This window comes from Staurois parvus, unplaced genomic scaffold (genome assembly GCF_062004578.1).
Source record: "Staurois parvus isolate SC_StPar_1 unplaced genomic scaffold, SC_StPar_1.0 ptg000634l, whole genome shotgun sequence".
Taxonomy (NCBI): Eukaryota; Metazoa; Chordata; class Amphibia; order Anura; family Ranidae; genus Staurois; species Staurois parvus.
Genome location: NW_028318430.1, coordinates 4,528,634 through 4,554,862, shown reverse-complemented (window position 1 = coordinate 4,554,862; position 26,229 = coordinate 4,528,634). Strand labels below are relative to the sequence as shown.

At 40.5% G+C, this 26,229-nt stretch overlaps 1 protein-coding gene across 1 annotated transcript in view; it reads left to right on the top strand.

Annotated features, from left to right (window-relative positions):
- OCA2 (OCA2 melanosomal transmembrane protein) overlaps positions 1 to 25,659 on the top strand; it is a 444,033-nt gene extending 418,374 nt beyond the window's left edge. Inside the window, exon 24 of the mRNA XM_089693490.1 lies at positions 24,982 to 25,659. Coding sequence (XP_089549616.1) covers positions 24,982 to 25,069 — 88 coding nt within the window. The 3' untranslated portion in view covers positions 25,070 to 25,659. The remainder of the gene's footprint in view (positions 1 to 24,981) is intronic.
- Positions 25,660 to 26,229: the final 570 nt, after the last annotated feature.

Here is a 26,229-nt window from a genome sequence, read left to right as displayed (position 1 = left end):
ACAATGGGTCCAAGGATTTTATCACGATACCTAATGGCAGTCAGGGTGCCATTGTCTAGCCTGTAGAGGTCTGTGCATCCCTCCATGGATCACTGACCCACCACCGAAACTGTCATGCTGAATGATGTTACAGGCAGCATAACGTTCTCCACTGCATCTGTAGACCCTTTCATGTCTGTCACATGTGCTCAGGGTGAACCTGCTCCCATCTGCGAAAAGTACAGGGTGCCAGTGGCGGACCTGCCAATTCTGGTGTTCAATGGCAAATGCCAATCGAGCTCTATGGTGCTGGGCAGTGAGCACAGGGCCTACTAGAGCATGTCGGGCCCTCAGTCCACACTCATGAAGTCTGCTTCTGATTGGTCAGACATTCACACCAGTGGCCTGCTGAAGGTCATTTTGTAGGGCTCTGGTGGTGCTCATCCTGTTCCTCCTTGCACAAAGGAGCAGATACTTATCCTGCTGATGGGTTAAGGACCTTATACGTCCCTGTCCACACTATCCTAGAGTAACTGCCTGTCTTCTAGAATCTCCTCCATGCTCTTGAGACTGTGCTGGGAGACACAGCAAACCTTCTGGCAGTGGCACGTATTGATGTTCCATCCTGGAGGAGTTAAACTGCCTGTGCAACCTCTGTAGGGTCCAGGTATCACCTCATTCTACCAGTAGTGACACCTACCCTAACCAAATGCAAAACTAGTGAAAAACAGTCAGAACAAATCAGTAGGGAAAAAAAGGTCAGTGACCTCCATCTGTAAAACCATTCCTGTTTTGGGGGTTGTCTCATTGTTGCCCATCTAGTGCATCTGTTGTTAATTTCATTAACACCAAGGCAGCTGAAACTGATTAATAACCCCCTCTGATATTTAACTGGCCAGATCAATATCCCAGGAGTTTAATTGACTTGATGCTATACTCTGATTAAAAAGTGTTCCTTTAATTTTTTTGAGCAGTGTACTAATGTTTTGATTTTTTTTGCCATTGTTTGGCATAGAGTTTATGCTGTATAGCATGTATTACCCATGAAAGACATCTCAGAATTATGCAGCTAGAAAAACAAGTTGTGCTATCTAGCAAGAGAAGCAAAGCAGAAATGGATAAAACTTTGCATTCCTGACTAACACAATTGTGATTTATGACCCATGAGTGGCATTTACTTTAACCATTTGCCGCCCGCCCTATGGCCGAATGGTGGCCGGCAAATGTCATCAGCGTTCCGGGTGGACGCCATATGGCGTCCTCCCGCACATGCGCAGATTGCGCTCCTGCAGAACCACGCAGCGGCGCGATCTGTCACCGGCCATGTACCTCGGACACGGCTGATGACAGATCTGAGTATCGGCCCCCGTTGCTGGTACCATGTGACCTGCTGTAACCAATCACAGCAGGTCACATGACAGTTGTATACAATGGATGGCTTCATTCATGCCATCCATTGTATACTAGTGTCTAGCTGTGAATGGTCCCAGCTAATCACATGCACATGTCATGTGATTAGCTGTGGCCAAATCACAGCTAAGCACAAAAAAAAAAAAAAAAAAAACCCTGAATGAATCGATGTCATTCAGGTAAATGCTTGCTTATAGCAAATTAATTCTTTGCTATAAGCAAGTTGTGTAAAAAAAAAAAAATACTGATCACTTCCCCAAAGTAGTACAATGTTACTATGGTAACATTGTACTACTTTGGTCATAGTGAAATATGAAAAAAAAATCTTAAAAAAAAAAATAAAATTTAATGAAAATAAAAAAATAATAATAAAAAAAAAAATATATATATTTTTTTCATACTGTCACCAGTCAGTGTCGCTGATCACCGCCATGCCAGTTATATGATGACGCTGTACTGCACTGGTGACAATATGTAAAAAAGAAATAGTGAAACTAATTTTTTTCATTTTTTCATTTTCCGAAAAATTATGACAAAAAAAATACAACTTCAAAAAACTCGCCATGCCTCTTATGAAGTACGTTGGACTGTCTACTCTGCAAAAAGGGGTCATTTGGGGGATATCTATACTGTTCTGACATTCTTGGATCTCAAGAAATTCGATTGGCTGTTAGTACTTCAGGATTGATATTGATATTCAGATCTATACCATAGTTTGTGCACTCTATAACTTTCCTACAAACTAAAAAATACATCCTAATTTGGGTTATTTTCAAAGACATGTAGCAGAATACATCTTGGCCTAAATTTATGAAGAACAATTATTTATTTGCAAACTTTTATAACAGAAACAAAGAAAAACGTGTTTTTTTTCAAAATTTTTGGTCTTTTTTTGTAAATTTAGCTAAAAATAAAAACCCCAGTGGTGATTAAATACCACCAAAAGAAAGCTCTAGTTGTGTGAAGAAAATGATAAAATTTTAGTTTGGGTACAATGTTGCATGACCGCGCAATTGTCATTCTAAGTGTGAGAGCGCTGAAACCTGAAAACTGGCTTGGGCAGGAAGGTGTAAAATTGCCCGGTATTGAATTGGCTAACCACCTCAATATCAGACACATTCATCCCCTTCCTGTCAAGGCCTTTTTTAAGTTTTCAGCACTGTCTTACTTTAAATGACAATTACTCAGACTTTCAACGCGGTATGCAAATTAACTTCATATTTTTATCACAGCATAAGCATACTTATAATAACACCCCAAAACACATTCTGTTATGCCTCCCAAGTATGGGGATACCACATGTGTGAGAATTTCCTGACTCCCTATGGCATTTCTGGAGTCCCTGGAGTACCAGGACAGTGTAAACCACAAGTGACCCCATTTTGTAAAGCAAACACTTCAAGTATGTTTTTGAAAGGTATAGTGAGTTTTATGAAAATGTCATTTTTTGGCAAAAGTTTTGGAAAATCAAGAAAGAAAGTGAAAATGTATTCTTTTACACAAAGTTCTCAATTTTATATCAAATATATATCTCAAGATATTTATAATACACATTATAAACTTAGAATTATACCTGAAAACACATTCTGCTACTCTTCCCTTGTATGGTGATACCAGATGTTAGACTCTTTCACAGCCTAGCCACCTAGAGGGATCCAACATCCAGAGAACTTCTTCAGGTGTTTTAGGGGGATAAATTACACATCTAATTTCCTACCTATTACATTTTTGAAGGCCCTGGAGCTCCAGGACAGTTAAACATCCAGGCATGGTAAGTCTTTTGAAGACTTAATTTTTTGCCACAAGTTTTTGGAAAGTGCTTAAAAGAAAATGAAAATTATTTTTTACATAGTTGTCAATTTAAAAATATATTTTTCACACATTGTGTGGACATACTTAGAATTACACCACAAAACACATTATTTTCCTCCGAAGTATGGCAATACCACATGTGAGACATTTTGGTCTGATTATATAATAGGCATTGTATCTTGTGTATCACACAAATCAACCAATTGTATCAAAACCAATGTACTGTATTGGTCGGGAATATAGCTTAGTGTAGAATCGCCTATAGCAGCCCCAATCCTAGATACCAAGCAAGCCTAGCCTATGGTACATGGCTGCCCCCCCAAAACATCATGTTCACTGACCAGGATGTACAGAAAGTTAATGGAAGTAAAAGAGTTTCTGTGGTTCCAGGGGTGCAATTGTCTGCAAGGGATGACTGGGACTGGTATCTCACAGGAACATAGTGAGACATGCAGATGGGGTCAGTTCAGGCCAAAGCCAGAGACATAGTCAGCAAAAATGCCAAAGATTGGTCCAGGCAACTGGCTGCATTGTTCTGCTGACACTGGGGACTAGTGTGGCAACAATCAGTAGTGCTGCTGCTGACTAACACTGGGACTGGTGTAGCGATAATCAGGGACACCGTTGCTGGCTTATATTAGTGTGGTGACACTGTGACTGGTGGTGGGGGTGATCAGGGACACTATAACTGGTGTGATGGTAAATAAGGACAATATGACTGGTATGGCAGGGATTAGGGACATTGACTTGTGTGACAGTGATCAGGGACACATTAAATGGTGTGACATTGATCAGGGTCAAAATTACTTTTGTGGCAGAGATCAGGAACACTGGGACTGGTATTGTGTTGATTGTGGACAATATGACTGGTATGGTGGTGATCAGGGACACTGTAAGTGGTGTGATTATAGACACTGGGAGTGGGTGGCGATGACTGGTGACACTGACTGGTGCGGCAGTGATTAGGGACACTGACTGGCATCACTGGTCTGGTGACATTTTACTGCTTTGAAAGTGATCAGAGTTAATGGCTAAATGCACTGACATACAGTAATATTAGAGCAGCCAGCCATTGTACATGATCATTGCCACAGCAGCACCATAGTGATACTGCATTTGCTCTGATGACAGTATGTAAAAAAAATAAATATATATATATATCGCAAGAGCAGTGCAGTGCACTCCTCCAGGGAAGTGTTCAGAATTTTTGTTTTTTTGCTTACTATGTATGCTTTTACAGTCATGATGGCTGTATAATAATTTCTGTCAGTTCTCGGCTGCAGTCATTGTGAACGATTGTTATAGCTATGATTGGTCACAGTGATCACTTTGTACCAGGGCAGAGAACCATAGCTTGGTACATTGATCGGTGATCCATTGTGTCCATTGGACACAGCAGTCACAGGATCATGCCGATGCACGCCCCTGGGGGCTTGCATGAGATGTATTTCAGGTACGTCCTCCCAGAGCAGCACTTGTCCCTAACAGTCATATATATGCAGTGACTGGGCAGGAAGTGGTTAATATTTTATTACATTTTTCAGTTTACAAATACACATAAAAATGAGAAAAAATAAACAATGGACAATACTGACTGATGTGTAGTTATTATCAAGATTGGGAAGCATACTTGTACATAATATGTGAGACAAATAGTGTAATCCTTATGATATGACAAAACAGTGGTACATACTATATCAATGTAATACATTCCTAGGTAGCTAGGGGGAGATAGCAAGTTTTTTTTCAGCTAGGAAGGCTGAATAGCATTTTGGGCTCAGTCAGAGACGTATTTTAGGTCAGGGCTGGGAGGCTCTGCAGGTCAGTTCCCTAATACCTCATCCTGCTTTAGAAACCTGGAGAAGGTTCTAGAAGCAGTGGGTGGAGGTGAGGAAGAGGAGCTGGCCTGCACATTTAGAGGACCAATCCCCTAGCAGGAGGCTTGGCATGGGGACAGGGCAGCCTTTAAGTGTGGGTGAGCCTGCTCAGCAGCAGGAGAGTTTGGGTGGTGTAGATGTAGTGAGAAGGATGAAGAGGCCTGTGAGGGGGTCCAGGAGAGGGGCCTATCTGCAGGCAGGAGCTGGAAAGGAAGATCTCTCAGCCTCAACCATTCCCTGAGAAAGGATAGCCTGGGAAGCAGGGAAGGAGCCAGCCCAGTGTAAGGCCTGCAGGCAGCCACCAATGCATAAGCTTACAGGAGAGGAATGAGTGAGTAATCCCACACACCCTGGGCCAGATAAGGGAACAGGGCATTCTGGTGGGAAACCTGAATAGCCCCCATCTGGGACTGCTGATTTAAGAGTGGCATATTCTGGGCCCACACCCCTTGTCCAGTGACTCCCTCAGGCAGCTGGTTGAAGAGGAGAAGTCATCTGGGGTCTGAGGTGGTACATTCTGGAGTGCTGGAGAGCTCTTCTAACCATATATATATATATATATATATATATATATATATATATATATAAAAATATAATATACACATACACACTATATGGCCAAAAGTATTGGGACACCTGCCTTTACACGCACATGAACTGTAAGAGCATCCCAGTCTTAGTCTGTAGGGTTCAATATTGAGTTGGCCCACCCTTTGCAACTATAACAGCTTCAACTCTTCTGGAAAGGCTGTCCACTAGGTTTAGGGATGTGTCTATGGGAATGTTTGACCATTCTTCCAGAAGTGCATTTGTGAGGTCAGGCACTGATGTCGGACAAGAAGGCCTGGCTCGCTGTCTTCACTGTAATTCATCCCAAAGGTGTTCTATCGAGTTGAGGTCAGGACTCTGTGTAGGCCAGTCAAGTTCCTCCACCCCAAACTCGCTCATCCATGTCTTTATGGACCTTGCTTTGTGCCCTTGTGTGTAGTCATGTTGGAACAGGAAGGGGCCATCCCCAAAACTGTGCCCGCATGAAATTGTCCAAAATGTCTTGGTATGCTGACGCCTTAAAAGTTCCCTTTGCTGCAACTAAGGGGCCAAGCCCAACCCCTGAAAAAACAGACCCCACACCATAATCCCCCCTCCACCAAACTTTACACTTGGCACAATGCAGTCAGGCAAGTACCGTTCTCCTGGCAACCACCAAACCCAGACACATCCATCAGATTGCCAGGCAGGGAAGCGTGATTTGTAAGTCCAGTGGCGGCATGCTTTACACCACTGCATCCAACGCTTTGCATTTCACTTGGTGATGTAAGGCTTGGATGCAGCTGCTTGGCTATGGAAACCCATTCCATGAAGCTATCTGTACACTGTTGTACTAATCTGAAGGCCACATGAAGATTGGAGCTCTTTAACTATTGACTCTACAGACAGTTGGCGACTTCTGTGCGCTGCAGCATGCGCTGACTCCACTCTGTCATTTTACATGGCCTACCACTTCGTGGCTGAGTTACTGCTGTTCCCATTTGCTTCCACTTTTAAATAATTAATATTTAATGACAAAGAAATTTCACAGATGGGCTTACTGTACTGGTGGCAACCTATTGTGGTACCACGCTTGAATTCACTGAGCTCCTGAGAATGACCCATTCTTTCACAAATGTTTGTAGAAGGAGGCTGCATGCCTAGGTGCTTAATTTTATACACTTGTGGCCGTGGCCACTTGTGGCCATTTGGATTCGATGATCTGAAGGGGTGTCCCAATACTTTTGGCAATATAGTGTGTATATGGATCCATTGCCTATTTTGCTCCAATGAATGGGTAGGTTTACTTTCATCACTGAATAACATCTATAGAATAACATCTAATGCTAGGTTTGTGATCACTGTAATAAAAGCTACTCTTTGGTCCCAAAAGAGAAGAATCTTGTGACAGATTCACAGACATTACTATGTGTAAGAAGTAATTTCTGCTAATAGAGGTAATACTGGCTTCTAAGGACAAACGTATATTAATTTTACCACAGTGCATTATTATGTCTGTTGAATTTTTTCATAAATAATTGGAAAGCAAATTTATCTCTTTTATTCAATTAAATTTTTTATGAATGTATTTTTATTCAACCAGATCACCTTTATTTGTAGGGGATGAATGAAGATCTTTTATATATGCCTTTTCAAAATGTAGCGTTACCTCCAAAGGGTCCGTGGATTACAATTAATCCCCCCGTTCCTTGCCTCAACCATTTCAATGTCTCAGCACTCCTGACAAGCTGGGTTGAACATTTGACCATGTGAGGGCACAGAAACTCTCTAGAATTAATACATGGCAGTCAACAATGAGACCTCTAAACTTAGTGATCCACAAAGCAGTATAGTTTATATCCATAAAAGAGCATTTAACAATTTTAGTATGCAAGATAAGTGACCATAAATGAGTAATTTAACGATTAGTCTCCAGTTTAGGGTAAACAACAGCAGCACCACTTATACAGCTGTGAACTGTAATTAACCTCAAAATTATCACATGCAATACTTTACTGTCAGGATGCATTAATGGTGGTGGTGCTAGGCCTAGACTCACTGGTGTGCATTGTTCTTGTAGAAGAAGAGGTAGTAAATAATGGAAAAGGACAAATTAAGTGGTGCATAGGTGGTAGTCCAATGAAAAGGGCAGTCTCTTAAAAAAAAGGGGGGGGGTATTCAGCTATCATTGGGGCCTAAAAGGGGACATTGGTGCACTTGTAGATGGTCCTGATAAACAAGCAGATAGCATGTATTGATAGAAAAGAATGAAGCAACTATTGCAAGGAAGAATGTCCAATAAAACAGGAGGGAGGCATAAGGGTGAGTCTTGGATGCAATGGGGTGTGCTTAATGTCCTGCTTTATAACTCCGATTCTAGGGTTTGCAACAGACGCTGAGCCCACTCACCGATCCCTGCATTCCAGTCTATGGCTCACTGTGGAATAGGGCACCCAGCGCTTCCTCTGGTGTGTTTCTGAAACTGTGATGTGGGAAGTTGTATTTAGGAACCTCTCTGGTCTCCTGTGACAATGGCAAAGCTCATTTGATGCATTCTGTGCCCTGAAGGAAGGGCATTGCTTTCTGCTGCTTCAGCTCCCCAGCCAGACCCTCTAGGCTTGATTCAACAATCTGACCAAAGATGCAGATGTGCATTCTCCCGAGTCCTTGGTGCCAAGAGGAAGTCATTTCCTGGACAGTTTAGTAAAACGCTTCTCACTCCCCCCTTGTCACTCAAATTACTGTTACTCCTGGGAACTGTAGTGATGCAGAAGTTGCTGCCCCATTTAATAGCGACCGACTCAAACTACAATGCCCATGGTTCACCGTACTCAACATAGGCGTCTATGGGATGATTTGACACAGCACTCCCCCTTCTGGATGGAATGGATAATTCAGCATAACAACAGCATTGCAGTAGAACAGCAAAAGGCCTTATCCCTTTCTCCATTTCTTTATCCTGGCACCTGGCTACAAAAAGAATATACAATTTCCATGTAGCATACTTACTTTTTCACAAAATTATATTGCATTTACTATTAGATTTTCTTAATAACATTTATTTTAGTAGCAAAATCCTGTAATTTGTAAAAATGCTAGTCAAAACGTATATCTTTTACTGTGTGTCATGAAGAACATTTTTATTAAGTACATTAGACATGCAAACTATCAGCTAAAACTTCCATGGTATGCTGCGTTCTTAGTGATCATTCAAAATGCAATTATCCATAAACAAGATATGTTATCATTATTCAACATTATCTATGAATTTTCATGAATTCAGCTGTGTGCTCTTTTGATAAGCAATCAGAAGCCTGGTTCATCAAACACTTAAACAATGTTGAATCAAAACTGATGCAGCTTTTAGTAATACAGTAAAAGAGCAAATTGCAGCTTGTTGCAGTGTGTTTATTGGGATGGATATTTTTCAGTGCTCTTTGTCAGTGTCACTTGGATTCTTATAACCGGTTACATCATACTTGCTTTATTCACATCCATACTGTGGCATGTACTTTTTAAATATTTATGTAGACAAAGTGAAATTAAGTTACAGATTCATGTTCACATTGTGCAACCAGAGCTAATTTTGGAAGAGACTTGATGCTCAGTTTAGTCATTTTTTTTTCTTCTATTGTAGTGGTTTGAAAAACATACATGATTTAGCAAAAACATAGAATATTTGTAGTTTAGTTCTTGTCTATCAAACTCATCATGCAAGCTGAATAGTTCATATTTTATACACAACAATGTTAAAGTGAAAAGTCACAAAAAGGTATGACTGCATTCCCTACCTGAGAAAGTCACGTGACAAAATGTGTTGGGTTTAGCTTTAGGTGACGATATTGCTCACCTCATATACCCAGAAGTAAGGAGGTTTTATGATGCATTTTTATGTGCATGAGCTGCGCATGTCCCTGTGTATATGTTGGAAGCTTTGCCATCTAAGTGCATGGATATAATGTGCACTATATAATGTGAGTGCTTTTACTGGGTTTCATCTGTAATAGAGTTCTTTTTAAATGGTAAAGCACTATTGGAGTTTTGCCTTTTTTTGCTCTTTTAGCCCTGAGAACTGGAGGAGGAGGAGAGATACAAGCAGCAGCGAGAGACCTGGGGACCCTATTTAAAGGGCAAAACGCTGTGTATGACCTACTATTATACATTACAAAGAGGTCACACAGTGGAGGTGAGAGCCCAACTTTGTGGTGTTAGATGCTCTGGAGTGAAGGTGGCATAAATAGGATATTGTTGGAAACATGCAACACAGAGTGAAATTAAACACAGACTTTTATTTAGTGTGACTAAACATTGAGCTGACAATGATTGGATGTATTTACAGTGTATTGGATTTATATTTGATTATCTGTACAGAGTAAGTGCTGCACTGTTTTATATTATTATTGTATTTGTCAGCACCTGTGGTAGTGAACCCTTGTAGATACTCAACTTGGGGTTCCCCAGGGCGTGGAGTCTAAGCCCCAGCCTACTTCTTCACCAGAGCCCCTGATGGTGGGGATGGGCTTGCAGCAAGCTGGGACCAGGTCGCGGCCCCCAGGTACGCCCAGCTGAGGATGAGGAGACCGCTCAGGGGAGCAAAGTACAATGGGAGGAGACAAATGGAAATCCGATAGACTAGCCGAGGTCAGGACAGGCTGAAAACAAGCACAGTCAGAGAACGAAGCCGGGGTCGGTTCACAAGTAGTCAATGCAGGATACAGGCAATAGCAACACACAGAAGCTCAGACAACTAGGAAGTTGCTCAGGCAAAGTGGCCTAGACTAAGCATGTCTTATATAGGCAGGCAAACAAGGAGGGGAGCCGGGAAGTGATGGAAGGGAAAGAAATAAAACCCAGAGAACAGCAGACTACGCCCATAGGTGAGCACAGACCAACACACATGTGAAAGGGATCAGAACAGTATTGCAGCAAGGAGGTAAGAATAGACAAACAAGAAACTGCAGGCTAACTTGTGACAGTACCCCCCCCCCCCCTTACGAGGTGTCCCCACTTTTTCAGGGCCAGGCTTAAGGGGAAACGTCTGATGAAACATTTCCACCAGACGGGGTGCAGAAACATCAGTAGAAGGAATCCAACACCTCTCATCGGAACCATATCCCTTCCAGTCAATTAGATACAAGAGCTTCACTCTGAATTTAGAATCCAAGATTTGCTTGACTACATACTGATCTGAAGTATTCACTATTGGGGAAGGATGACGATGAGGATGGGAAAACCTGTTGATGATGTATGGTCTCAGAAGAGAAACATGGAAAACATTAGGGATTTTCAGATGTGAAGGGAGGCGAAGTTTAAAAGCAACAGGATTGACCTGGCGGAGGATGGTAAATGGACCAATAAAACGAGGAGCAAATTTTATAGAGGGTACTCGTAGATCGATATTTTTGGTAGAGAGCCAAACCTTGGCACCAGGGAAAAATTTGAAGGTACAGTAGCTACTAATATGGAAACCACGGCTGGGTCCAAAGCAGCTGAAAGGAGTTTTGGGGTCTCAGGAGGCAGGGCACACGATGCTGGGAACTCAGATGGTACAGAGGTCACAGATGTTGGGGCCTCCACCCATCCAGAAAGTAGTGAAATAAGAGCTCTGAGCTGCACAGTATGTAAAGGGACCGATGGTTTGGGCAGCAAAGAGGGTAAGGAACTATAGGTGGACAGCACCGGAAGGGGGCCCGCAATAGGAGTAGGCAGGGCAGAAGCTTTACTACAAGAAACATCTTGGAAGGCCTGGCAATGTTGAGGGAGCATCGGAGAGGCGGTGGCCTCAGCCATGGGTACAGTGCGAGGTGGGAGCACCTTAGGGAGACAACTCCGATTGCATTTTGACCCCCAAGACAATACTTGGCCACAGTTCCAATCAAGATTGGGTGAGTGTTTCTGCAACCATGGAAGTCCAAGAATGATGGGACTAGAAGACTTAGGGAGGATCAGGAAGGAGATTTCCTCATGATGAAGAGCGCCAACATGCATAGTTATGGAGGTGGTTTGGAAGCGTGGAGGTCCTAAGGCCAAGGTAGAGCCATCAACTGTAGATACTAATTGGGGTGTCATCAAGGGGAAAAGAGGAATGCCCAATTCATTAGCCAAAGATTGCTCGATTAAGTTCCCGGCTGCCCAGAGTCCACATAAGCAGAAACCTGGTACAAGTTCAGGGCCCAATGAATGGTGACAGGTATGATAAATCGAGGGAAGGTGGCAGAAATCAGGTTCTGGTCTAGATTACCTCCCTCAGATTGACCTAAACCCAAGTTTTCCGGATGGACAAAACAGAACTTAATTATATGACCTTCAGCCCCACAGTAAAGGCATAGACCAAATCTTAGGCGATGTGATCGCTCTTGTGGAGTGAGGTGTGTTTGTCCTAACTGCATAGGCTCTTCAGATGTCGGTACGGTTGCAGAGGCAAGTTGATCAGGGGCTTTCTGGAAAACAGGAGAAAATAAACCCACTGGGGGGTGACATGGATAAGCCCTTTCCAGATCTTGCTCCTGGAAGCGGATATCAATTTGAATGCTAAGAGCAATCGAGCCATCCAGGGTGGTGGGTATGGTTCTTCCAGCTAGTTCATCCTTAATACGGTCTGCTAGACCCTGCCAAAAGGTTGCAGAAAGGGCCTCATTATTCCATGCCAGTTCCGAAGCTAAGGTGTGAAACTGAACTGCATATTGTCCAACAGTCATGCTACCTTGACAAAGCCGAAGAAGAGCTCCTACGGTAGATGAAGTCCTGCCAGGCACATCAAAGGTTTTACGTAAAGCTTGCAGGAAGGCTGAGAGGCTGCAAATAGTTGGATCTTTACGCTCCCACAGTGGTGAGGCCCAAGCCAGTGCTTCACCAGAAAGGAGGGAAATCATGTACACCACCTTGTAACGGTCAGTAGAAAAATGTTGGGCTGCTAGGTCAAAGTGAATTGAGCACTGATTGATGAAGCCCCGACAAGGTTTGGGATCACCAGAGAAGTGAGGCAGTGGAGGCAGCTGGAGTTTTGAAGGACCAGAGCAGGAGCCAAAACAGAGGGTGAGGAAGGGGGCACAACCTGCAGCTGATCCAACCAGGAGGAAAGTTCCTGCAGACACTGCATAATATGTTCCTTATAGGCCTGCTGGACAATGACTCTCTGCACCAAACACTGGAGTTGTTTCAGGAGAGGCTGCAGGGTCTCTGAGGAGCTCATGGCCTAAGCAAACTGTCAGCACCTGTGGTAGTGAGCCCTTGTAGATACTCAGCTTGGGGTTCCCCAGGGCGCTGAGTCTAAGCCCCAGCCTGCTTCTTCACCAGAGCCCCTGATGGAATGGACTTGCAGCAAGCTGGGACCAGGTTGCGGCCCCCAGCTACACACAGCTGAGGATGAGGAGACTGCTCACGGGAGCAGAGTACAATGGGAGAATACAAACGGAATCCGATAGACTAGCCGAGGTCAGGACAGGTTGAAAACAAGCATAGTCAGAGAACGAAGCTGGGGTCGGTACACAAGTAGTCAATGCAGGATACAGGCAATAGCAACACACAGGAGCTCAGGCAAAGTGGCCTAGACTGAGCATGTCTTATATAGGCAGGCAAACAAGGAGGCGGGCCAGGAAGTGATGGAAGGGATGGAAATAAAACACAGAGAACAGTAGATAACGCCAATAGGTGAGCACAGACAAACACACATGTGACAGGGATCAGGAACAGCACTGCAGCAAGTAGGTAAGAATAGACAAACAAGAAACTGCAGGCTGACTTGTGACAGTATTGTGTATGCATGAGAATAGCATTTGGTGCACAGCAGCTATTGGTATTGTATATAAAACAGGACCAGTGCTTTTCTTAAAGATCACAATGTCCATTGCAGTCTAAAAAGATATTTTATGCTCTCACCCTTCATATTACATATGGGTCAAATCAAGTTTGTTGTGAATCATCATTTACATGTGTTGTGCTCTTTCTTTTCTCTAAATTGATTTTCTCCTCAGGACATGTGTTGTATCTAAGGACCAAATAAAACAAAAACAAAAATATAGTGTAGTATATCCCAAAAAAGTTTCTAAATTCAGAAATTATTTATGTGCTCACATTATTTTAAAAATGCCATGTACTTGATAAAAACATCCACACATCCTCACTGACAAACGAACTTACCGGGTATTACTTCAATTTTGGCGTATATCCCAATTCTCAGGTTTTACCTCTTTTCCAATATCCAGACAATATACTTTACCAGACCCTCATCCCACTGAATAAGGGTCTGTATCAGCACTCATACAATCTAATGCAATTCTTCTCAGCAGCATGTAGAAAGAATTTAAATATGGCCATAGTGCATTATTTTCATAAAACCACATTTCTTCCAATAGGACTTCTTCAAGGGAATGCGAAAGCATAAAATATCTTTATGAAATGCATTGGACATTGGGAATTTTATGAAAAGAGCTGGTCCTGTTTATTTTTTTTAATATATTTTCATCTGCCCAGGGGGGCTTAGTTTTCCAGCTGCTGGGACTGTGTTGACTTTTCCCTGTGTGCTAATATAATCATTAGGGTTATTGGGATTGGGAGGGGGTTTATACAGTTTCTAGTGGTATTGTAGCAGTACAAAGGATTTTTGTTTTTCAAAAATTAAAATTGCAAAATTGTTTAATTACTTTCCCCAAAGCATTCACAAATTACCAGTAATTAAAACACTGACACAGTTTAGAATATGTTATTAACATACTGTATATAAAATGCCACAATCAGGAGCATTTTTTATCTGGAATGCCAACACTCTAAGTGTAGTTATATGTAACCACAGAGAAACTGCAAAAATGTGTATAGGAGGGGGAAAGAACCCTCCCTAAAGACAAGAGGTTACTATTAGGAACTAAATTGGTGTGTAACCAGACTAAAAAGTTAATTTTAATGTTTATTGTATTCAAAAATCTAAAATCGCTTGCACTACTCAATACATCCAGTATAAATACATATAAATATACATACAACCATCACCAACCCTCAGACAAGGTTGTCTTACCACTAACACACCTATACACTACACACAAGTAGCCACTTGAAAATTGACAGACAAGGATGTGAGACTTCACTAAACTTGTCAGTCCCTCAATATAAACTCAAGAGAGGATATATGCAAGGGTCAGTAATACATTGTAGCCCACAATATAGTTGATCATGGATACATGGAGGTAATCAAAATGTGGACTGACCAGATGTCACTAAATTCCAAGTATTTCAGCTATTTGAAAGATGTAATTATAGATGAACTATGAGCATTCTTTAATATGTATGGTAATGAGCCAGCAGATATAGCTGTCCATCCATAAACTGTACACTAAAAGGGGCACTGCGTGATCAGATTGTAGGTAACACCCACTGCAGGTAATGAAATAGAATAGAGACACTAAGAAAAGTTCCGCCCCTGAATGCTTGTAGGAGATATCCATCCATCCATGCTGTACTGTATATTAACCGCATAAGGACCACCCACAGAAATTTTACTGCTTCAGGGTAGCAATATATATATATATATATACGTGATTCACCCTCCCGCTTGCGCACCCCCTCGCCGACCCGCGGGTGCCCCGATTTGATTCCCAAGAGATCAATAATACCATTTAGGTCAGTGATGTCCGGCCCAAGTCGGATGATCAATCCCTGTCCTATCTGTCCTGTGTTGACCGTTACACAGGACAGGAAGTGATGAAATCTATCTCTGGTCACATTCCATCCCAGAGAGAGAAGAATCAACATACATTGTTAGTAAAAGCACTACACAATTACAGTTAGAACACTCTAGGACACATTTAACCCCTTGATCGCCCCCCCCCCCAAGTTAACCCCTTCACTGCCCTGTCACCAGTGTCATTAGTACAGTGTACAGATTTTTTGCTGATCACTGTATTAGTGTTGTTGGTAACTTCAGATAGCGCTAGCATCAGTTAGCATCAGCACCCCTGCCAGATAGCCTCAGATTGCCCGTTAGTATGCCAGTAATCACATTTAACCCCTTGATTGCCAGGAACACGCTCACATACACAGTAAACCTCCATTGATAGTATAGCTTCTGAACGGATCAATATCTTTGATCAGACCAGCACTATACCAGCGTTCACATTAATATAGTGTCTCCAAAAATGCAGTGTTGGCAGGATCAGCCCTGGCACCTGCAAGTACCTGCATTTAGTCCTATGCTTACCCCCTTCTCTACCAGCAAGTGCAGTGTCAGTAGTGTAGTAGCAATTTTGGCAAACCAGAGAACTCCGGACATGGACTTGAGGAATCCAAATGATTTATTAAAAACAGCGCTGTTTTGACTCAACAGATGGCTTGTGCTCTCATCTGCTAAGTGAGTTATAGAAAATGTCTTACAAGCGTATATACCAATTATTATGTCACAAGGCATACATTTCTTCTTTCACTTTCTATTGCTATCAAAAGGCTTCCTAAACTCTGCAGAATAACCTTGGAAAGCTACAGATAAGTATAACAGCTAAGAACGGGTACAACATAATACTCACAGGAAATAAGGGAGTGGGGAAGATGAGCCAAAAACCTTGCTTTTACAAACACAGAAATTTGATAAGAAGCATTGTAAGTATTTTGCAGATCTCGTTTGTTGCCACAAGTTTTTGGAAAATGAAGAAAGAAAACAAAAACAGTTTTTTTCTTTTCTTTATTTATATTTCAAAACCTTGCGAGAAAAAATAAGATCTTCAAAATACTCACCATGCCTATTTTTAAATTCCTTGGGGTGTCTGCTTTCCAAAAAGGGGTCATTTGGGGGGGGGGGGGTTGGTGCTATCCTGGCATTTCAGGGCCTCCAAAACTGTGATAGGTAGTGAGGAAGTGAAATGAGGAGGTTACGCACCTTCTGGCTTTCAAAGTGGTCATTGGATTTCAGGCTTCTGTATGTGGCAAGGCTCCCAAAAAGTCTCACATGTGTGGTATCTCCATACTTGATAGAAGTAGCAGAATGTATTTTGGGGTGTGATTCCACATATACCCATGGCTTGTGCGAGAAATAAATAATTTAACTGACAACTTTGTGTATAAAAAAAAAGAAAACAATGTCTTTGTAATTTTCCAAAAACTTGTGTAAAAAAAAAAAAATCTTCCATGGACTCAATATGCCTCTCAGCAGATGGCTTAGGGTATCTACTTTCCTAAAAGGGGTAATTTGGGGGTGTTTGTACTGTTCTGGTATTTTAGCACCTCAAGAAATGTGATGGGCAGTCAGAAAGTAAAAGCTGTGTAAATTGCATTATCTTTCACACAAAGCAATCAATATACATTTATTGGGATTTTTTTTACCAAAAACATGCAGCAAAATACATTTTGGCCTAAATTTATGATGAAATTTTAGTTTTTTTGGATTTGACAGAAATAAGAAAATAGTTGTTTTTTTTTCAAAATTTTTGGTCATTTTTTGTTTAAAGCACAAAAATTAAAAAGCGCACAGGTGATCAAATACCACCAAAAGAAAGCTTTATTTGTATAAAAAAAAGGACATAAATTTAATTTATTTACAGCATTGCATGACCGCACAATTGTCAGTTAAACTAGCGCAGAGCTGTATAGCAAAAAATGGCATAAATTGCAGTATCTATACCATAGTTTGTAGACACTATAGCTTTCACACAAAGCAATCAATATACACTTATTGGGATTTTTTTTTACCAAAGACATGTAGCAGAATACATGTTGGCTTAAATTTATATTGAAATTTGAGTTTACTATATATTTTTTATAGCTGAAATTAAAAAATATAATTTTTTTTTCAAAATTTTCAGTCTTTTTTTGTTTATAGCACAAAAAATAAAAATCACACAGGTGATCAAATACCACAGAAAGAAAGCTCTATTTGTGTGAAAAAAAGGACGCAAATTTTGTTTGGGTGCAGCATTGCATGACCATGCAATTATCAGTTGAATTAGCGCAGCGCCGAATAGCAAAAAAAGGTCTGGTCATTAGGGGGGTAAATCCTCAGGATGGCAAGTGGTTAAAGAACTGTCAAAGTTTATCTATAATTACATATTTCAAATAGCTATATGTGGAATTTATTGACATCCAGACAGTCTACTTTTTAATTACCTCCATGTATCTATGATCCACTGTTTTGTGAGCTACAATTTATTACTGACTCTTGCATATATCCTCCCTTGAAATTTAGTGAAGTCTCACATCCTTGTCTGTCAACTTTCAAGTGGCTACTTGTGTGTAGTGTATAGTTGTGTTAGTGGTAAGACAACGTTGTCTGAGGGTTGGTGATGGTTGCGTGTACATTTATATTTGATACTGGATGTATTGCAGTAATGGAAACAATTTTAGATTTTTGTATACAATAAACATTAACTTTTTAGTCTGGTTACACACCAGTTTAGTTCTTAATAGTAACCTCTTTTCTTTAGGGAGTGTTCTTTCCACCTCCTATACACATTTTTACTGTTACTAACCTCTTGACATCGGCAGAATGCAAATGTGCGGCCTCCCAGCGTCTGGGCCTAGACGCCGAGCAGCCGCACATTTGCGTTCTATTAAATAAAGACATATGTGCTGAGAGCGCATGCCCTGCGCGCTTCCAGCACACGTCTGGTACTCACAGAAAGGTCCCAATCTCCTCTTTCGATCGGGACCTTTCCCGATCATGTGACCACCGTGACGTTGTGTCACGGCGGACACATGACTCTAAACCACGCCCCGCCTCCCGGCTTCTGAAACCCTTAAAGGGCTGGGAGGCGCCGGCGCCAAGGGGTTAACATATGTCTTGTGCTGCAGTCATGCAGGGTTTTGCTCATTGTCTTACAGTGGAGAGACATTTTTGTTCTCTTTTTGTCATAGATTGCAAAATCCAAACCCTTTTTAACAAAATGTATTAAAATCTGTATTAATGCTAAAATTGTAGAAATGTATAGAAACAAATTACACTCAACATATTTTACTTTTTTAATGTACTGTAAATGTAAGTAGAATGCCTCTTGTGGTTGCATACGTGTTTTCCTAGTGTAGGGCCTTGTACAACATTGTTTTAGGTTCTCTCGAGAGACTTTGTTAAAGAATGAAATCTGTGTTGTAGATTGGAAAGAGAACCTTGTCAAGCTGATAGATGAAAACAGCTTGTTTTCACTGGGGAAAATACTGTGAATAACATGGTCATCCAATTAAGGTACTTCACTAAACTGGAGGAAGCCCTTCTGTTTTTGCATGCTTTTCAATAAACACTGTGACATGTTTCCTACAGGACTACCTATTACCATACTGGTAGCAATGTGGCTGTCTTTAATTTGTGCTTTCCTGTTTCGAGCTCTCTTAACTCTTTCACTTCCCTTTTCCCTGAAAAGCCAACTGCTCCCAATACTAATTCAAAATTATGTGGTTTTTGTTTTGGTTCATTTAAAAGATTTGTTGTAGTTACGTCTGTATCTTGAATACACCAGTGGCAATATATTTCAACACAAAATTGTAATCTGTTTTTGTTACTCTTTATGCCTGCCTCTTAGTCCATCTCTAAATTATAAAAATAGTCTACTGTTACTGATCTCTCCTCTGAAAGTGTTTTGACCGATTGTCACATTAAGCTAAAATCTTCAATACTTTTGGAACCACTAATACAAAACAAGCAGGTCAATAGCTCAATGGGTATTGAAGACTGAACATTAGTATCACAGGCCAGGCAAGTGGCTCTACCAGTCATATACCATTTTAAAATGCTGTACACAATGGTATGCTGTAAGTTTGGAACCAGTTAATTGGTGAGTGCATGTATTTACAAAAACATGTTCTGTATGCATGTTCTGGCTAAGTCTTTTATTTTCCATAAAACTATATAAATGTTTTTTAATGGACAATTTATAATCATTCCACTATTGCTTATGTTTTGATAGCTCAAAAATATTGCTTTTTATCTACATTGAATAGTAAAATCTGATGAATATTTTTTTTTTCTTGCACATCATTGTATTTAGCCATATTTTAGAAGACCTTCAAATGAAAACTATTATTGGAATTATTCGCTTTGGTTTTTTTTTTGTTCATTATCATGTAAATCACAATTTTCTACTGAGAATTAGCTCGTGGAAATTAATTAATGCAGAGTAAATGTAGGGCACAAGGGAAATGTCTTAGCTCTACCAGGATGAGCTGTCCCTAAAAAATACTGCTTCAGTGATACAAATATCCAGCATTGAACTTGTCTGGAATAGATACTATTAAACTGTATACAGTGGATACCTGTTTCAGAGTCTGGATGCCTTTGTCTGTGATAGTAATGGAGAATACCTTTGTTTTGTTCAGCTAGAGAATAAAGGAGAAAGCAAGTGAAGTTCGATCCTGTTACTTGAACAAGAAAGGGAGTGGAGTTTGTCAGCCCTTAATACAGAATGCTGTGGTCACCTCTGCCTTTCATTCATCTATTTCTCCCTTTATATTGCAGGAGTTATAAACCTTCTTTTTATGTTTGCTCTACAGATGTTAACTGTAGACATTATTTAGTTTTCAAAAAAACATTTGTACTTTTTGGTATGAACCTGCTCACATAAACATCATAATTTGTGTTAGCAAAACTAGAATAACAATGTTATTGCTAACGATTATTTTAGGAAATGCATCTCTCACTGATCCTTTGGTAGAATAACGGACCAGCCTTTGATTACATTTTCCTTTGTCAGTATGTATCAAAGTCAGCTTATTTGTAAACAAGAGCAAACATTGCCCTATGCCAACTGTTGGGTACAAGTATCTTGTGCCAAAAATATTGCACAACTTACCTCTCAGACATGGGTTTATTATCAGTGATTACATTAAAGTGTATCCAAGCCCAAAATCAAAAATGTTTTGTGTTACAGGTTACTAGTCCTTGGCGTGGTTGCTGCTCTTGTTTTCTTTGAAAAACTCCTTTTGCTTTATTTTCACCTGGTAATCCTTCAAATAACATACTTCCTGTCCCTGGGTGGCTATGTCACTGTTCTGTATCTATGGACAGAGCCATGGTCCTCACCCTAGGGTTGCAATCCTGATATGGGCAGCTCTCTCCATTACATGAAGGGGAGGGCAATTGTTGGCTTAATGAAGACAGCAAAAGGAAATATTCTTTGGTGTTGCTCACAGAAAGTGATAAGAGAATAACAGGTATTTTTCCATATCTTCTAAAAATCTTCACCTAAAAAAGAAAGCTAAAGTAACCATCATATCTATACTGCATGCTACAATATATTGCATTTTTGTTTGTGGGTTTAGTTATCTTGTAAATGATAAGTTCACCTTTTTAGAAAAAATAATAAATGCGCATATTTTTGCATTAAAAATGTGCATTTATTATTTTTTCCTGGAAGAGCCTGGAAAGCATTGCACCCATGATCTGTGGATTAGGGGTGCAATGTTATGCTTCTGCAGACAATCCCTGCAGCATTCAGCCCGTACTTCCATAGGGGCTGTCAGTTTGAAAGCTGCAGGGCTTGTGAATGATCTGTGAGGGCACTCATTAGCTACCTCACAGTACATTCAGAACTACAGGCTGTCTGCTATGGTGGCTGATGGTACTTGTAGTTCATTCATTCTCAGAAAAGTGTGAATGAATGACACAACTGTCTGGGTGGGGCCCCACAGTGCTGTTTTGTGACAGTGCTGAATTGTGACAGTGGGTGAGGAGAGGTCTCCTGCCTTCTATCACACTGAAGGGAGATTGAGAAAAGAGGCGGCAGGAGCTGGAACATGTTACATGTTCCACCCTAAATATGGGTGGAACATGCTTCAAAAGGTGAACCTATTCTTTAACCGCTTCCCGACCACCCTATAACAGATATACTGCTACAGGGTGGCACGGGTGTACACAATGAGATATATATACGTGAGTTTGCATTTCTGGGTATTCCAGTGATTGCTGAGCATTTCCAAAGGGGGACTGTTAGTAAACAAACAAACAAAACAGCTCCTCCCTGTCAGCTTATGCACACTGATTTGTTTGATTACAGTGAAACACACACAGCCCAAAGTAAATCAGCACACAGTTAACCCTTTGATTGCCCCTCATGTTAACCCCTTCCAGTACAGTGTCAGTGATTTTTTTTTTTTAGCACTGATCACTGTATTGGTGTCACCACTATATTTTAAAAAATATATATTTTTGAAATATATTCTTCAGATTTTTTTTAACATATAAAAAAGTAATTTTAGCATATATTTTTACATATATTTGTAAATGCATTCGAAAGATGTAGATTTGTATTTTTAAAGACATACAATATATTTGAAATGTATTTTTAAAAACATTTTTCAGATATTTTGTAATAAAACCGCATTTCAACATACAGTGTATATATACATATTTATTGAAATATATTTTGAAATATATTGAATATGGCCAAAATTGTAGCATTTCAAATATATGGCAATATATTTGGGAATAATATTTTTAAAATATATTTCAAATATATTTTTCTTCCATACGGGCAAGTACTCCACTGTCAGAAGGTTTGATGGTAACAGAGGACATCAGAATGGGAGAATGTTCAAGCAGCTCACACAATGAAACATGTATGTCCCTTAACCACTTGCTGACCATCATATGCATTAAAGTATTCTGTCAACAAGGGGTTATTCCAAGATCATGGCTACAGTTACAGCCATGATCTTGGTACTCTTTTTTTCAGCTGGCAATCAGCTCTCTTTAAAAGGAGAAGTATCGCCAATGCTTTTTTGGCTACATACATACTATGGATCAGGGGCGGACTGACCATTTGGAAACTCGGGCACTGCCCGAGTGCCTGGGGTCAGTATGGGGCCCCATGAGATGCCCCTGGTACCTTTTTCATAGGCTTTTTTGAGTTTGGGCAAGGACACAGGGGCCCCATGATCCCCTATTGCCAGGGGCCCCATGAGTTGTCAGTCCGCCCCTGCTATGGATCACAGGAGTGCAGTTAGTTCTGCACTCCTGTGACCTGTTTTCAGCTGACGGTGTTCTAAAGCCCATGTCGGCTGACATCACAGAGCAGGTCTAGGCTCTGAAAAGATCCCGACCATATGGGATACAGATGCTTAGACCAGCTGTTCCAATAGGAGACAGCCAACTGCACCCTGTGTTCCTCAGCCCCCAGTGCACCAGGGAGGGTAGAGCACATAGCTGGTGATGGACAGTCACTGCTCTCTGCTCAAATTGGAGGGGAAAACCTGAGTGATTAGCAGTGTTTGATCACTTTGTTCTCAGTGCAGAGTCAGTGGGGAATAGATGCAGAATCGGATTAATGCTGCATCCACCTAGTTGAGTGTGTATGTATACATATACCGTGTGTTAGTGTGTATAGATATATATATATATCTACACACACACATTATTTTGCAAAAGGTATTGGGACACCCCTCCATATCATTGGATTCAGGTGTTCCAATCACTTTCAGGTGATTCAGGTGTTCCAATGGCCACAGGTGTATAAAATCAAGCACCTAGGCATGCAGACTGCTTCTACAAACATTTGTGAAAGAATGCTTGAGTGGATTTAAGCATGGTACCATGATAGGTTGCCACCTGTGCAATAAGTCCATCCGTAAAATGTCCTTGCTACTAAATATTCCATGGTAAACTGTTAGTGGTAATATAACAAAGTGGAAGCAACTGGCAACTCAGCCATGAAGTGGTAGGCAATGTAAAATGACAGAGAGGGGTCAGCGCATACTGAAGCGCACAGTGCACAGAAGTTGCCAACTGTCTGCATAGTCAATGGGTAAAGACCTCCAAACTTCATGTGGCCCTCAGATTAGCACAACAGTGTGTAGAGATCTTCATGGAATGGGTTTCCATGACCATGCAGCTGCATCCAAGCCTTACATGACCAAGTGCAATGCAAAGTGTCGTAAAGCACACCGTCACTAGACTCTAGAGCAATGTTCTCTCTCGGTTGCCAGGAGAATGGTACTTGCCTGACTGCATTGTGCCAAGTGTAAAGTTTGGTGGAGGAGGGATTATGGTGTGGTGTTGTTTTTCAGGGGTTGGGCTTGGACCCTTAGTTCCAGTGAAGGGAACTCTTATGGCGTAGGCCAACTCAACTTGGGCCTACGGACTAAAACTGGGATACCATTAAAGTTAATGTGCATGTAAAGGCAGGAGTCCTAATACTTTTGGCACTATAATGTATATATAATTTTTTTTCTGTTTAGTAACTCACGTTTCTCTATTAAAAGTGATCCTAGTGGCACTACAGCTGCCTGATCGCTTTTACAGTACTGAGAAGGGCAACCACCACCCATGGTGGTTCCTAGGCTCTCCTGTTTGAGGATCAAGGGACCATGGTAAATGCCCAGGATTCCTTCACACAGAAGAGATGGAGAAACATATATTCACCCACCTCCTCTGTGATATATGAAGCTGGAAGTGACAATTTCACCACTGTGTTCAGAATGGTCATTCTCTGGCTATTAGTCAGGGAAATTGATCTGTGCTTGATCAGCTGCTTTTGAGGGCAGGGGGTCTAGTAGACCCCTGATATCTCCATAAAGCGTACCTGTCACTGTTTAAAGCAATCACATGAGGGGCTTATTACCTCCCTTGTGATAGCAAAATAGTTTGAAAAAAGTTAACGCATCCCCACACATACACACATGCAAATGCCCACACACATATGTAAACAGAATGACAGCAATAATATTTAGGCCATCAATCACAATTAACTCTATCTACAAGGATAGCCTGCAAAAGCTTTTAATTGTCACTTGTGAAAATTTTAGGTACTGTAGTTTGTTGCCATTTTTCTGTTGCACACAATTTTGAGGCTTGACCCGTTCAAGTGTGAATACAGGCTAAGGGCCTGCTCCAATCCTGTCATAAACTTTATTTCAGCCCATTCTTTGTGGCAAATATAAGGACTTCCTTAAAGCTTTACAGTTCCCATTAACAGCAAGTTGCCTTTTACTTCATCAGTAGTCTCTATGGTAATAATAAAACTAATATCACTACCCTTAGCCTACTAGTGAATAACAATCAAAATATTACACCTCCACATGCAAATTAAGACATGCATTACACCGTTTTTCTATGAGGGTTTGTTTAGCTTACAAGGAAAACCTCTTTTGGCCAAAGTTAAAAAACAATAAAGGGTCCCTTTGCTAGCTGCTTGCACAGTTCTTTTAGTCAATGTTTAAAACAAGCATGCAGATTAGAAAGTCAAGCATGCAGATTAGAAAGTCAAAGTAAAGTCAGAGCTGCTGATCTGCACATTTGTTTTCCAGGACATTGAGTAAAGTATTGAAGACATTGGAGGAGCATAACAAGCAGGCAATTGGCATTTTTAGAAGGCAATGTGCAGTGACAGCAAAGAAAAAACTTGATTGTAACTAATGTGTTCTCCTATTTACTATAAGTAGTTACAAGTCTGTCTTTTTTTTTTTTTTTTTACAGGTTGGGATTTCCCATGATGATCATCTCCACTATGATTGGAATGTGTTATCTACTGGTTGCTCACGTTGTGTTCAAGTGGAATGCATGAATCGAAAACATGGAATAGTAACTCCCTTATGTTTTGCAGATGCTCTTGAATGCCACAAGAAGCAACAAATGAAAAATATGGATTGCCTATTTTATTTGGCGAAGCACTTGGCATTATGCTTGGATTTGTCAGTAAATGCACATATGCAAGCAATATGCTCATTGTTATCCATTTCTGCATTGTGATATAAAATTGATATGTAATTGGTCACAGGCAGGCCATCCCTGGCTATTTACTGTATGTTAGAAAGCAGTATTGCCCAACTGTGTGTTCCTAAAAGGGCTAGTTTTGCCCTAATTGTAATACATTTTGTTAATTGTATTGGCTGAAATGTGTAGTATAGATTTACTACATTCTCCAGCACACTGAAAATAACAGCTTTCCCGTTTATGGTTATGCCACCATAAGCTTGTCTTTTTATAATACAGTGAACATTTCTTTGCATTCACAGAATGTTCCTTTCATACTCATTATGGTATTTTTTTACCATGGTGCTCTCAATATGCAGTCTATGTTTGAACTGTGCTAAAAGGCTGAAATGTAAAAAAAAGTGAAAAATGGGTTTCTAAAAATAAACTCAACTTAACCAATATGATTCCTTATATTGATGTTTTTTTAAGTTTTATAACAGAGTACAGAGTGATAGAGTTCAGATAACATACCAAATCCTGACAATCAAGTGTACATATAGGTAAACAGAGCATGGAGGAGCATTACTTAGTTCAGATTCAGAGATATACAGTACCAATCAAACAGTTCAAAGTATATATTTCACAGAGAGAGGATCAGATCAAAAGAACTAAGGAACATTTATAAATATTACTGCAGAAAGTTAGGGGCTGTGATAATGTCCCATTCCTATGATTATTATATAAAATGTACTGTATGTCAAAGAAACAAAAAGCATCAAATGTACATACCAGAATAGCCTACATTTTGTCAACCTGTGGCAGTAGTATACGATAATACGTTTTTGCAACATAGCTGAAATATAAACTACTTTACCCCTTCACATTCTGAGCATGATAACTTGCATCACATTACCTTTTTTTTGTACTTTTACCAAAACGGATTCTGCCTTGGGGACCCAAATCTTTCTATAGGTACATTTTTTCTAATTTTATAAAACTTACTTGATCATGAAAATGTTTTGGGTATAT